Source organism: Pongo pygmaeus, chromosome 13 (assembly GCF_028885625.2).
Source record: "Pongo pygmaeus isolate AG05252 chromosome 13, NHGRI_mPonPyg2-v2.0_pri, whole genome shotgun sequence".
Classification (NCBI taxonomy): domain Eukaryota; kingdom Metazoa; phylum Chordata; class Mammalia; order Primates; family Hominidae; genus Pongo; species Pongo pygmaeus.
In genome coordinates this window covers 120,581,497-120,593,843 of record NC_072386.2, presented here as the reverse complement: position 1 = coordinate 120,593,843, position 12,347 = coordinate 120,581,497, and the positions used below count along the sequence as shown (strand labels likewise).

The 12,347-nt window shown below is 48.1% G+C and overlaps 1 protein-coding gene across 23 annotated transcripts in view; it reads left to right on the top strand.

Moving 5' to 3' along the window:
- FNBP1 (formin binding protein 1) overlaps positions 1-11,275 on the top strand; it is a 156,479-nt gene extending 145,204 nt beyond the window's left edge. For 16 of the 23 annotated variants that reach the window (XM_054501232.2, XM_054501231.2, XM_054501218.2 and 13 more), the window contains one exon: positions 2,501-6,596. In XM_054501232.2, the coding sequence (XP_054357207.1) occupies positions 2,501-2,679 (179 nt within the window). In that variant the 3' untranslated portion in view covers positions 2,680-6,596. Of the gene's footprint in view, positions 1-2,500; positions 6,597-7,946 lie in introns of those variants that run through there. The other 7 variants (XM_063650407.1, XM_054501233.2, XM_054501226.2 and 4 more) reach the window with 1 other exon arrangement.
- Positions 11,276-12,347: the final 1,072 nt, after the last annotated feature.

The following is a 12,347-nucleotide window of genomic DNA, read 5'->3' as shown; positions in this document are numbered from 1 at the left end:
AGGGATACAGAGGAATGGGGAGGACGGGAGAATGAGGTCGCTTCCTTAAGGGAGTTTGGAGAACTTGCCATGGCATGGGAGGCGTGGCCAAAAATGGGCATTGTGCTTAGATGTCTTAAGTCCTAATAGTGAAATGTGGCACTAAAAAGGGGGAAGTGCCAATGGGGGCGAGGTTAGAGAAACATCTGGATTTTATGTGGCAAACATTGAGGAGCTATTGAAGGTCCTCTAGCAGGGTGTTGCTGCAGTCAGAGCTGTACCTTAGGAAAGTCATTGTCAGATGTGTAGGATCAACTAGAAAACAGGCAAGATGGTTAGAAAGACTAGCCTAGGCCAGGCGCGGTGGCTCACGCCTGTAATCCTAGAACTTTGGGAGGCTGAGGCGGGCAGATCACCTGAGGTCAAGAGTTCGAGACCAGCCTGCCCAACATGATGAAACCCCGTCTCTACTAAAAATACAAAAATCAGTCAGGCGTGGTGGCGGGAGCCTGGAATCTCAGCTACTCGGGAGGCTGAAGCATGAGAATTGCTTGAACCCAGGAGGCGCAGGTTGCAGTGAGCCGAGATCACGCCATTGCACTCCAGTATGGGCAACAGAGGGCAACTCTGTCTCAAAAAAAAAGAAAGAAAAAGAAAAGATAAACTAGCTTAGTGTTTCTAAACCGATGAACCTTGAAACGATGTCCTGCAGAACGTTAATAAGGAGGCCGTGAAAGAAGCTCTCAGACCAGGCTCAGTGGTGGCACGTCTGTAATCCCAGCACTTTGGGAGGCTGAGGCCAGGAGTTCAGGGCTACGGTGAGCTGTGATCGTACCACTGCACTCCAGCCTAGGCAATAGTGTGAAACCCTGTCTCTCTAAAAAATAAATAAATAATAATAAAATTATGAAAAAGTTGCATTTTAATATAATGAATAAATTTTTTAAAATAGCAATCAGAGCTCAAGTAAGTTTGGGAAGCCCTGGGCTAAATAAATTTTACAGATGTCTTTACTACAGGACTTTTCAGAGCCTTTAATAGACTAAATGTTCATTGTGATAAAATAAGAAAGAAGTACCAGTTTAAATGTTCCCAGTTTGACTTCATATTCCAGCCATCCCCCACCGTTCCCTGTTGCCCTGTTAACAGCTCCCTAAACTCTTTGCCTTGCAGAAAACTGGGGGAGGGGAGGTGGGCAGCCTTTGAAATGATCCTAGCAGAAGGTCTTGGGGGCCTTGTTCAAGGAATGGATACAGAGATGCCACCATTGACAAACTGCATAGATTCGGGGCTGATCAGAAGCCAGGAACAAAAAGGAGAAGAAATCCAAGATGGCTCCCAGAGTTGTATTCCTGGGAGGACAGAGAGGTCTAGGGAAGTGGAAAAGTAGGAGGATATAGTTAGGAGGAAGAACAGTGAATCCAGGTTCATCTGTGTTGTTTCAGGTGTTGGGGCCATGTCTAGGTGGCAGTGTGCTGCAGACACTGGGAAAAGTGGAATCTTGGCTGCAGAAAGTACCAGAGTGGAAGCAATATGTGAGGACAGTGTTTAAAGAGGAGCAGTTGGGCCGGGCGTGGTGGCTCACACCTGTAATCCCAGTGCTTTGGGAGGCCAAGGCGGGTAGATCACCTGAGGTCAGGAGTTCAAGACCAGCCTGACCAACATGGTGAAACCTTGTCTCTACTGAAAATACAAAAGTAGCCGGGCGTGGTGGCACATGCCTGTAGTCTCAGCTACTCGGGAGGCTGAGGCAGGAGGATCACTTGAACCTGGGAGGCAGAGGCTGCAGTGAATAGAGATCATGCCATCACACTCCAGCCTGGGCAACAGAGCAAGACTGTCTCAAAACAAACAAACAAAAAAAAATGGGAGGCTGAGGCTGGTGGATCACCTAAGGTCAGGAGTTTGAGACCAGCCTGACCAACATGGTGAAATCTCGTCTCTACTAAAAATAGAAAGGTTAGCCAGGTGTGGTGGTGCGCACCTATAGTCTCAGCTGCTCGGGAGGCTGAGGTAGGAGAATCGCTTGAACCGGGGAGGTGGAGGTTGCAGTGAGTTGAGATTGCACCACAGCACTCTGGCCTGGGCAACAAGAGCGAGACTCCATCCCCCCCAACCCCCCCCACCCCAAAAAAGTAACAGACAAAAGAGAAGCAGTTGGAGCCACGGGGGTACCCTTCTCCTGAGAGAGATCCAAGGGAGACAGAAGACGACTAAAGAAGAGAACCAAAGATTTATCCAGGGGGAAACACTTGCCATTCTGGGAGGGAGGAGAAAGAGGGCCCTGGAGGACTTAGAGAGGGTCCCTAGAGAGACAGAGGTAAGAACCCGGACATTTCTGTGCAGAAGGAGACAGTTTTGAGGCAGTGGGTGAGGGGTCCATGCGTCTGAGAAGGTCTGAGTGGGGTGAATTTTATGTGGACTTCATCTTCGACGACACTTGTTTCATTGCGAAGGCCACTGTTTGCTTCCTCCCTGCATTTGCCAAGACATCTAACATATCCTGCTATTGCTCTTTCAGGTCAGAATGAAGGAACGATTTCCGTAGTTGAAGGAGAAACATTGTATGTCATAGAGGAAGACAAAGGCGATGGCTGGACCCGCATTCGGAGAAATGAAGATGAAGAGGGTTATGTCCCCACTTCATATGTCGAAGTCTGTTTGGACAAAAATGCCAAAGGTGCTAAGACTTATATTTAATACCATAAAAAAAAAAAAAAAAACTTTAAAAAAATGGAGTTGTTTCTCCCCACAACCGTGACTGTTACAGGCAGTTCCTCAAGAGACTGGCTGGCAAGCACCGTTGTGCGCGTTCTCCTGTAGTCTCACGTGGACTTCAGGGTCCGGGCACCTGAATTGCCTTGTCTAGTTTGGGCTGTAATCAAGTTTCACTTGCTGATGAAATTTTATGTGGAAAGCTGCCAACCGCCAGCTTACAGCTGTGTCATTCGAAATCTGATAAACATTTCTTCTTTTGGCAGTATCTGTAGATTAAAAAAAAAAAGTTGCATTGTAGCTTCTCATCTTTCTGAATTTAAAAGCCGGCACACATCATGCAGGTGCCAAAGACTTCCCTACTCTTGTTTATATCTAGTATCCACCATACACTGAGCTACATTAGGAGGTTACAGATTGTAACTTAATAAACTGAACTGTGTTAGTTTGTTAAATTGTATGCTCATTCACTTGGGAGGAAGTCACAAGTAAAATAACATCTCCTCCTTCTTGACTAAAGCAGTAAATAAGATTCTTATATTGGCATCAAAAGTGTGTATTTTTACTTAAACGTGGTCAGCATCCTTGCTAGGGCATCACGAGTATCCTGTTACATCTATATGATCCCAGATAACCAGCTGAAATCTGGAAAAGTTTGGTGAATTGACCAGTTGATTTTTACATGGCATTGCTGATTTTCCAAATGTCACCAAATTGACAGGTTTTTGTTGTTGTTGTTGTGTTTGTGTTTTGTTGTTGTTGTTGTTTTGAGACAGGGTCTGGCTCTGTTGCCCAGGCTGGAGTACAGTGGCTCACTGCAACCTCTGCCTCCCCCAGGTTCAAGCGATTCTCCTGCCTCAGCCCCCCGAGTAGCTGGGATTACAGGCATGCACCACCACGCCCGGTAATTTTTGTATTTTTAGTAGAGACGGGTTCGCTGTGTTGGCCAGGCTGGTCTCAAACTCCTGACCTCAAGTGATCTGCCTGCTTCTGCCTCCCAAAGTGCTGGGATTACAGGCGTGAGCCACTGCGCCTGGCCCAAATTGACAGTTGATCAGATGTGCTAGTGCTGTTTAGATGCAGTTACTTAAAAGCAGAGCATGTCCATGCATCAGCTCGTTTTGGCTGTGATTTTCTGTCACACTTGGTTCTGTTTCTGTTGGTTTTAACTCACGCTTGCCCAGGTGGGGCTATAAAGAGAACGTGGTGTGGCAGCAACTGCTTCTCCCCACAGACACGGATCTCAGCACATCGCTGTTCAAAGAGTTTGGGGGTTTGCTTTTGTTTTTTTGTTTTGTTTTTTGTTGTTGTTTTTTGCTTTCAATCATTGGCAAAGTTTGGATTTACTGGAAATTATTTTAGAATTTCTGGCTCATTTTATACAATTAACTGTAGCCAGAATGAAGTAAAATGTCTCACCACATCGAAAGGAATCTAGGCCACATGAGAATTTGCATTTTTAAATTGGCATTGATGTGGGAGGGGAGATAGTGAAGTTGGTCACACGCGTAGATGGTTGCCAGGCATTTCACTGGGCCCATTGCGAGAATCCACCCCGAGATCATAGACAACCCACTACAAATGGGTCAGAATGAAGGTGTTGGGTCAGATTCTCTTTTTATTTGATTTTGAAAATTATTTCCTTGTGTCCCTCGTGCTTTCAAGTAGGAAATTAGCCCCTGCCTCTACACTGTGTGTTCATTTGATCAGCTCAAGTCCATTTAAAGCTGATTTTCCAAGCAGTAGCTGCACATTCAGGCTCTAGAACCTAGTAGGGGTTCTGGATGTTAGGGGCCATGTTTCAAGATTCTCGCAGCCACTTAACCTTTACTTAGTGACAGCCTGATTTTTTAAAAAACATACTTTTTTTTTTTTTTTTTTTGAGACGGAGTCTTGCTCTGTCGCCAGGATGGAGTGCAGTGGCACAATCTTGGCTCACTGCAACCTCTGCCTCCCGAGTTCAAGCGATTCTCTTCCCTCAGCCTCCGGAGTAGCTGGGACTACAGGCGTGTGCCACCACGCCCGGCTAATTTTTTGTATTTTTAGTAGAGACGGGTTTCACCGTGTTAGCCAGGTTGGTCTCGATCTCCTGACCTCGTGATCCATCCGCCTTGGCCTCCCAAAGTGTTGGGATTACAGGCGTGAGCCACCGTGCCTGGCCTTTTTTTTTTTTTTTTTTTTTTTTTTGAGACAGAGTCTCACTCTGTCACTTAGGCTCAAGGGCAGTGATACAGTCCTGGTTCACTACAACCTCTGCCTCCCAGGTTCAAGTAATTCTTGTGCCTCAGCCTCCCGAGTAGCTGGGATTACAGGTGCCTGCCACCACACCTGGCTAATCTTTGTTTTTTCTTTTTTTTTTTTTTAATGGAGACGGGTTTTCACCATGTTGGCCAGGCTGGTCTCAAACTCTTGGGCTCAAGTGATCCGCCCGCCTCAGCCTCCTAAAGTGCTGGGATTACAGGGTGAGCCACCGTGCCAGGCCCACATTTCTTTTGGATACTATTGCTGACATAGTATCAATAAAGGCACCCATCCTAACCCTAGGCCTCTTTGTAAATATTGCAGCAAGAAAATCAGCTGACCCTTCAACCACAGGGATCTGTTTAAATGAGCAGTAGCAAGTTTCTAGCTTTACCCCAGTAAACAAGTGAATGGGAAACCTAAGGTATTAAAATCTGACCTTTCTATCCGATGACAAACTCATTTCCAGTCTGTGAGCTCCTGGACAAAGCAAACTAACCACTGAAAAATTTGAAAATAGGGCAAGACGACATTAACCTTGTGAAAGTCTGCTTTGAAAAAAGGCATTCTGTCAAGCTGTGTATTTTTTTCTTATTTAATTATTCAAATTTAGTTATTTCGTTATTCACATTTAATTCAGAAAATAGCTCAGTTGGTTTCAGGGGGAATGGGGTGGGAGGGGTCTGGGCACATAAATCTATGATGATAATTGTAAATGTATGATCATTAAGTTGTATGCCTCAGTACTATAACAGGTGAATCTCTGTAATATTGACTAAACAGTTAAAGATATTTTGTAAATTTCAGGTCCATCTCATCAATGCATGAAATATTAGAAAACCAAATTCCAAAGAATCAGGAATTTCCATTTCCACCCAAAGTATACTTTATTATCTTCTAGCAGTTCTCTGTTAAAAGAAGCAAAATCTCAGCTACTTATATAATTTTCTCCTTTTATTTGAAAGTTACGCTTAGAGATTGATGATATGTACAGAGAAGCCTTTCCTCCCTACTCTGTTTATAACTCTGTCCAACTTGCCCACAAACACTGCCCTCCTTAAACCCATCTGATGTGGGCAAAGCCACTGTTTTCTTAGGCGCTAACTCAGTGCAGCTGTTTTATTTTTATAATGCCGGTCAACCTTTTGTGTGTGTGTGTGTGTGTGGTGTCTACGATGTGCTTATTATTTAATAATTGCCAAAATATTTAGACTAGAGTAACTTCCGGTGGGTCAATTGGATTGTGACTTTCTTTTGTGGCTTTTTGGTTTTTCGATTGCTCTCTGTTAAATGTTTTCATAATTCCCCCCACAGAATACATGTGTATATACTGCAACTTAAAAACTAAAAGCAGTACTTGAATGAGTTGTTTTAATGTTGTACTTTTATCTGTTTGTTTTATGGGTTCTCCTGCTGCCTAATGACCTTTCTGTTTTTATAACTGCCGGAAAGCCGCGAAGCCTCTCGCACGGGGAGCTAGGTCCCCGCTGCGGCTCCGCACTTGAGTTTATTATAAACTCTGGGGTTCTGAGTAAGTTTTGTTTGAATACAGCAACATGATTGTCTCTTTCTATTCTTATCCTAAAAGAAAAGACTCTGTCTGGCATCTTTTAGTTGTACCCTCATATCTGCCTCTCTAATAAATGTTATATTTTTTCTCAGTATTGTGTATTTTAAGTGACTTTTCATGTTTCCAAGAAAATTATTCTGTGTAATGTGAATATTTAACTCTTTCATCTCCAGTAATAGGGGATTTTCTAGCCCAATGCTTTTTAAAAAATTCCGCCTCCCACCCCTGCCTCCTCCTTTAAATGATGGCACCTCCTCCCCTGTTTCTGATCCTGCGTGCACTCAGGGCCTGAGAAATCTGTGTTTCTTTTGTTTCTTTTCTCTCTCCTTGAGATGAAGAGCTTTTCACGGTTTATTGCTGAATGAATACAGAACGACAGGTTTTCCTTTTCACCAAAGATTTTACATTGTACTGCTGAAGAGCCAAGAGTTTCCTTCTGAGAGAATCGGACCTTCATGTTCCTTGTACCATTCTAGGAAACTGATGCATTTCTTTTCTTTTTTTTTTTTTTCTGGAGTTGAGTTCTCACTCTGTTGCCCAAGCTGAAGTGCAGTGGCGCTATCCTGGCTCACTGCAGCCTCGACCTCCCTGGGCTCAAGCCATCCTTCCAACTCATCTTCCCGAATAGCCGGGACTACAGGCGCGTGCCAACATGCTGGTTAATTTTTTTTAAATTTTTTGTAGAGATGAGGTCTGGCTATGTTGTGGCCCAGGCTGGTCTTGAACTCCTGAGCTCATGCATCCTCCGTCTTCAGTCTCTCAAAGTGCTGGGATTACAGGTGTGAGCCACTGCACCCGACTTCCGTTTCCTTTTTTTTTTTTTTTTTTGAGACAGAGTCTTGCTCTGTCATCCAGGCTGGAGTGGAGTGGCCTGATCTCAGCTCACTGCAACCTCCGCCTCCTGGGTTGAAGCGATTCTTCTGCCTCAGCCTCCCAAGTAGCTGGGATTACAGGCGCCTGCCACCACGCCAGGCTAATTGTTGTATTTTTAATAGAGATGGGTTTTCACCATGTTAGCCAGGCTGGTCTTGAACTCCTGACCTCGTGATCTGCCTGCCTCAGCCTCCCAAAGTGCTGGGATTACAGGCATGAGCCACCGCGCCCAGCCCTGGCCTCCGTTTCTTACTTTCTCTCAAAACTAAACTTATGAGAAAGCTGAGCTGGGGCGGATGGCCTCATCAGTCTCCTGTTTGGGCTTCTCTTAACCCTGAAGGAAAGACCAGTTAAAGGCTAGAGAGAAAACCGTGAAAGTTCCTCATCTCAGACCTGCTCTGTGGTAACCAATTGCTCTAAGATGCCCCCTCCCACCCCTTCCCTCCCCTCCCACTACCCTCCCCTCCCAGGGCGGTGCAGTTTGTAGCCAAGAGCAAAATGCCCGCCTGGAACCCGCGCCTTCCTCTCTAACAGAGAGTTTCTCTTTCTGTTTCTCTTTGTGTTGTAGATTCCTAGAGGGGAGTGCCTGCGAGCCTCGGGTGAGCCTTCCTGGAGGAGCCTCCGTCTGCTTGTCCCCACAGGCCTCCAGCGCCCTGCCCTGTGGACAGCCCACCCCTCCGCAGCCCCATCCCTGCGGGGCGGTCTCTCTCTCTCTACAGCATGCTCCCTGCGGCCCTGCCCTCCCGCCTGGGCCGGGCCACCTCGTGGGGGACAAGTCTTGCCAGCGCCCACCCCCACGGCTCGGGTCAGTCCTCATCGCTCCCCCTCCCCACCCCGCGCAGGCCACTGAGATGGTGGGACACACGCCCCCGCCTGCTCCTTCCTGGGCCCTCAGTCCACCCGGGCTCGTCCAGGCGGCCCTTCTGCGCTTCACACAGTGCCTTTTGTGAAAATGTCATCACGGGTCCCCTGAGGAGACAAGGCAGGTCCAGCGCACACCAGGCGGACTGAGCACTCGATGTCATCCGTGTGTCCCCGACTGTCCGCTGTAGAAAACACTTCCTCTTCTCCCAAGTCTGTGAAGTCCTCAGTGGTCCTTTTTGGATTCTAGGCTTGCACCTCATACTAAACATTGACCCTTTCAGTATCCCCTCGACCTGGGAGCATCTGGCAGGCAGGGGGGCAGGTGCACACACACCCACAGGCACACCCACCAGTACACACGCGTGCGCATACACACATTTTGGTTTGGCGCCCTGTTTTCAGTGGCCTGGGAAGGTCCACGCTAGAAGTTGAATTCCAGCTCGCCTTGTTGACTTGCCTGTGTCCACCGGCCATGAGGAGCCCACGCCTGTCCTCCCCATCACTTTCCCGTCCTTGAGAACTGTAGATCATGCGCTTGTGAGTGAGGCCCTCCCCTCTGCACCAGCTCATTGCAAAGCGAACATCCTCTCCTTTTAGGAGCCCCAGGATTAGCATCTGAAAAAGTTAGCACTTTTTTTTTTTTTTTTTTTTGAGACGGAGTCTCGCTCTGTTGTTCAGACTGGAGTGCAGTGGCGTGATCTTGGCTCACTACAACCTCCGTCTCCTGGGTTCCAGCGATTCTCCTGCCTCAGCCTCCCAAATAGCTGTGATTACAGGCGTGCACCACCACACCTGGCTAGTGTTTGTATTTTTAGTAGAGACAGGGTTTCACCGTGTTGGTCAGGCTGGTCTTGAACTCCTGACCTCAGGTGATCCGCCCGCCTCAGCCTCCCAAAGTGCTCAGATTACAGGCGTGAGCCACCACACCCTGCCGAGGTTAGCACTTTTATCACCAAAGACCCCGTGCCTCTCGTGGTCCTTTGAGGATCCTGCCGCCACCACCCTTGTATTTTATCACGTGCTCTTCAGGGCATGTGGAATTAGTTGAGTTTGTTTTTAGAGCCAAGTTTCTTTCCCTGTGTGGGTTTTTGAGTAAAACTTGAGGTCCCCTAATCTGTGGTTCCCCCACGCCTTAGAGCAGAGCAGCCCCTCCTCTCATTTGGTGCAGAAACAGTCAAGAGGAACCATTGGCCGAGAGCTTCTGTGACCAAGTGCCACGGAAGCCTGGGGATGACGTCGGGCAGCTTTATTCTTTGCTTGGCTTTGGTAACTAGGTGGTCCCCTCAAGCATCCTCAGTTCCTCTTGCTGTTTATGACTCTAAGACAAGGAAGTCCTATAGAAGCCAAAGGGACAGGGACAGAAAGGACAGGTCCCAAGGGATGGGGCCGTCTTTACTCGTGGAAACTAGGAAATTGCTCCTCTCAGCCAACCAGGGTTGACCACACACCACCCTTCCGGAGCAGCTCAGTCAGCCCTCGGGGACGAGAAACCACAAGTGCGGAGACGCTGAGGCCCAGGCAGGTGAAGAGGAAGTGGCTTTGGGTTTTTAAAGTGGGTGAGCGTGAGCCTCTCTGACTGCTTCTTCCCTGGGGGACTGCAAACCGCCCGCTGAAGGCTCAGGGCTGCGGCAGAGCCATGGGCTTCCGGTCCCTGCAACGGGTGGCTTAAGCGTGGTGCACCCATCAGTCACGCAGGAGGACCGACTTGACGGACGAAAGACAAGCCGGGATGACGCAGGGTGAGAAGAGTCAGGGCCGCGCCTCTGTCCCTGCAAACCAACAGGTGCATGGTGAGTGTGGCGGTCCCCACAGCTCCCCAATGGGCCCCCCCGCCAACGGGGACGACAGGGATCTTCAGGAACTTCTGACCTCACCAAGTCAAGTGGACCACTCTCCACTCCACGAGGATGTGAAACGGTTCTTTAAAATGGGATTTTAGAGCTTCGGGAATGCATGTGCATCGCGTCTTTCCTATTATGGGTCAGGATAGATTCATTTCTTGCAACATAGTGGAAAAGGTATAAGCTGCAGTAATTTGCTCTTTGAATGACCGTCACCCCCGGTGTAGGATATGCTTGTATTCCCCCGTCACTCCTCCGCCTCTTTTTTTAAACTTTTCCATCACGTGTGTCCAAAAAGAATGTTACAGCGAGTGCTCTTAAATGTTGAACCTGGGTGTTGCTTCCTGGCCAGTCTGCGTGGCTCCATGAAAAGCTCACTGCTGCCCCAGCCGGGCTTCTTAGAGGAGGTCAGTTGTCCTATGTATCATTTACTCTGGGAATCCTACTGTGAAATCATGTCTGTATTTTTCTGGAGCAGTTCACATAGAGTAGAACGTGGAATTTCCCGTGAACGTCTCCCTCCCCCGTATCTGCCGCCTGTCACTTCGCCGCCGTGCTAGAATACTGTTGTGTTGTAAGATGACTAATTTTAAAAGAACCTGCCCTGAAAAGTACTTAGAAACGCAATGAAAGAGAGGAACTTGTCCTTTACCCAGTTTTTCCTTTGCAGGATGGGAAAGTATAAAAAGGCACGGAAGGTTGTCATGGGCTGTTCCTTGGGGGTTTTTATCCCGCTCACCGTGGAGATAAGCCTGCGGCTTGTCTAACCAGCACAGCACAAAGGTCTCGATGCCTTTTGGTAAGATCTGTCATTACAGAAGACAGTTTACATGACGTCAAAAAGTGACGTTAATGCTAAGTGTTTTCCAGAAATATTGGCTTCATGTTTCTTACTGGCTCTGCCTCCTGTGCTTATATCATCCAAAAACTTTTTTAAAAGGTCCAGAATTCTATTTTAACCTGATGTTGAGCACCTTTAAAACGTTCGTATGTGTGTTGCACTAATTCTAAACTTTGGAGGCATTTTGCTGTGTGAGGCCAATCGCCACTCTAAAGGTCGTAGAGTTGCCTGTTTGTCTCTGGAGATGGAATTAAACCAAATAAAGAGCTTCCATTGGAAGGCTTATATTGACCTTGTAACTATATGTTAATCCTGTAAGTGTTGAAATAAAATATAACTTCTGGCACCGCGTCACGGGACTGTTTTGTTGCAAGAAGACATGATCCTAGTTGCGGAAGCAGTCTGGTGTCATTGGAAGCCCCCTGGGCTGGGGAGCTGGCCCCTGGGAGGAGCTGGAGACCTAGATAGCTCTCAATTCCACCGCCATCCACGGTGGAGGGGGAGGCGCTCAGACCGTGGTGACATGAAATTCGGGCTGATGTAGTGTGAGGATTCCGAGAGGCTCCTTATGGCTAGGAGTATTTCTTGCATGCACATTGAGCTGGTTGCTACTCTAGCTCTTTGGGGACCTCATTGCTTGGGGCTGGGGCAGGAGGAGGTGGTGAAATGAGGGCACACCTGAGTTTCATTGATCTGGTATTACCAGTGCTCAAGCCGGTACTCCTGGTGGCGTGGCTGGAATCACTAGTTTCTGTGAAGCTGCAGGCAGTGTGGAGCTGTTTCATGTGGACAACTCGAAAGGGCAGCAGCCTCGTGCCCGGCACTCGCTGGACATGTGAAGTGGGAGGCCCCGTTTCCACAGCCAGCTTTGAAAATTTCACCCTGGCCTTTTTGGGGGAAGATAGGATTGGTTTGTGCCCACACTTCTCTGTGTCCCAAGGGTTTTTTTTTTTTTTTAGCACTGTTTTAGGAAAACAGTTGTCCAGGAAATGACGTATTCGCAGCTACACCAAGTGCAGGCCTGGCAGCTCTGCTGATGCCAAGCGTCCTCACTTGCGGAGGGCAGGAGGTGAGGGCATCAGTGTGGGGCCACTGGGAACCTCTAACCACAAGTGCGTGCAGTTGGCTTCAAGGCACCATTGAGAATTCCTGGTTCCCCGTGTGACACAGCGTGGCACAAGGGAACAAGGGGGATCTACTGTTATTCTACCCGAAACCCTCTCCTCTAGGTTGTCAGCAAAAAAGTCCACTTGGGAAGAATATTTCGGGACTGCGCCCAGCAGTCTGTGGGGTGGAGACGGGCTGTCTCCACCTGTGAACCCCCCACGCCCCACGCGCCCCTGCCGAGCCTTCTCCAAGAGCCGCACCAGCGCTGAGGCGCCTAGAACAGAGCCTGCTGGTTTGGGGCCCCCATTTCCGCGGG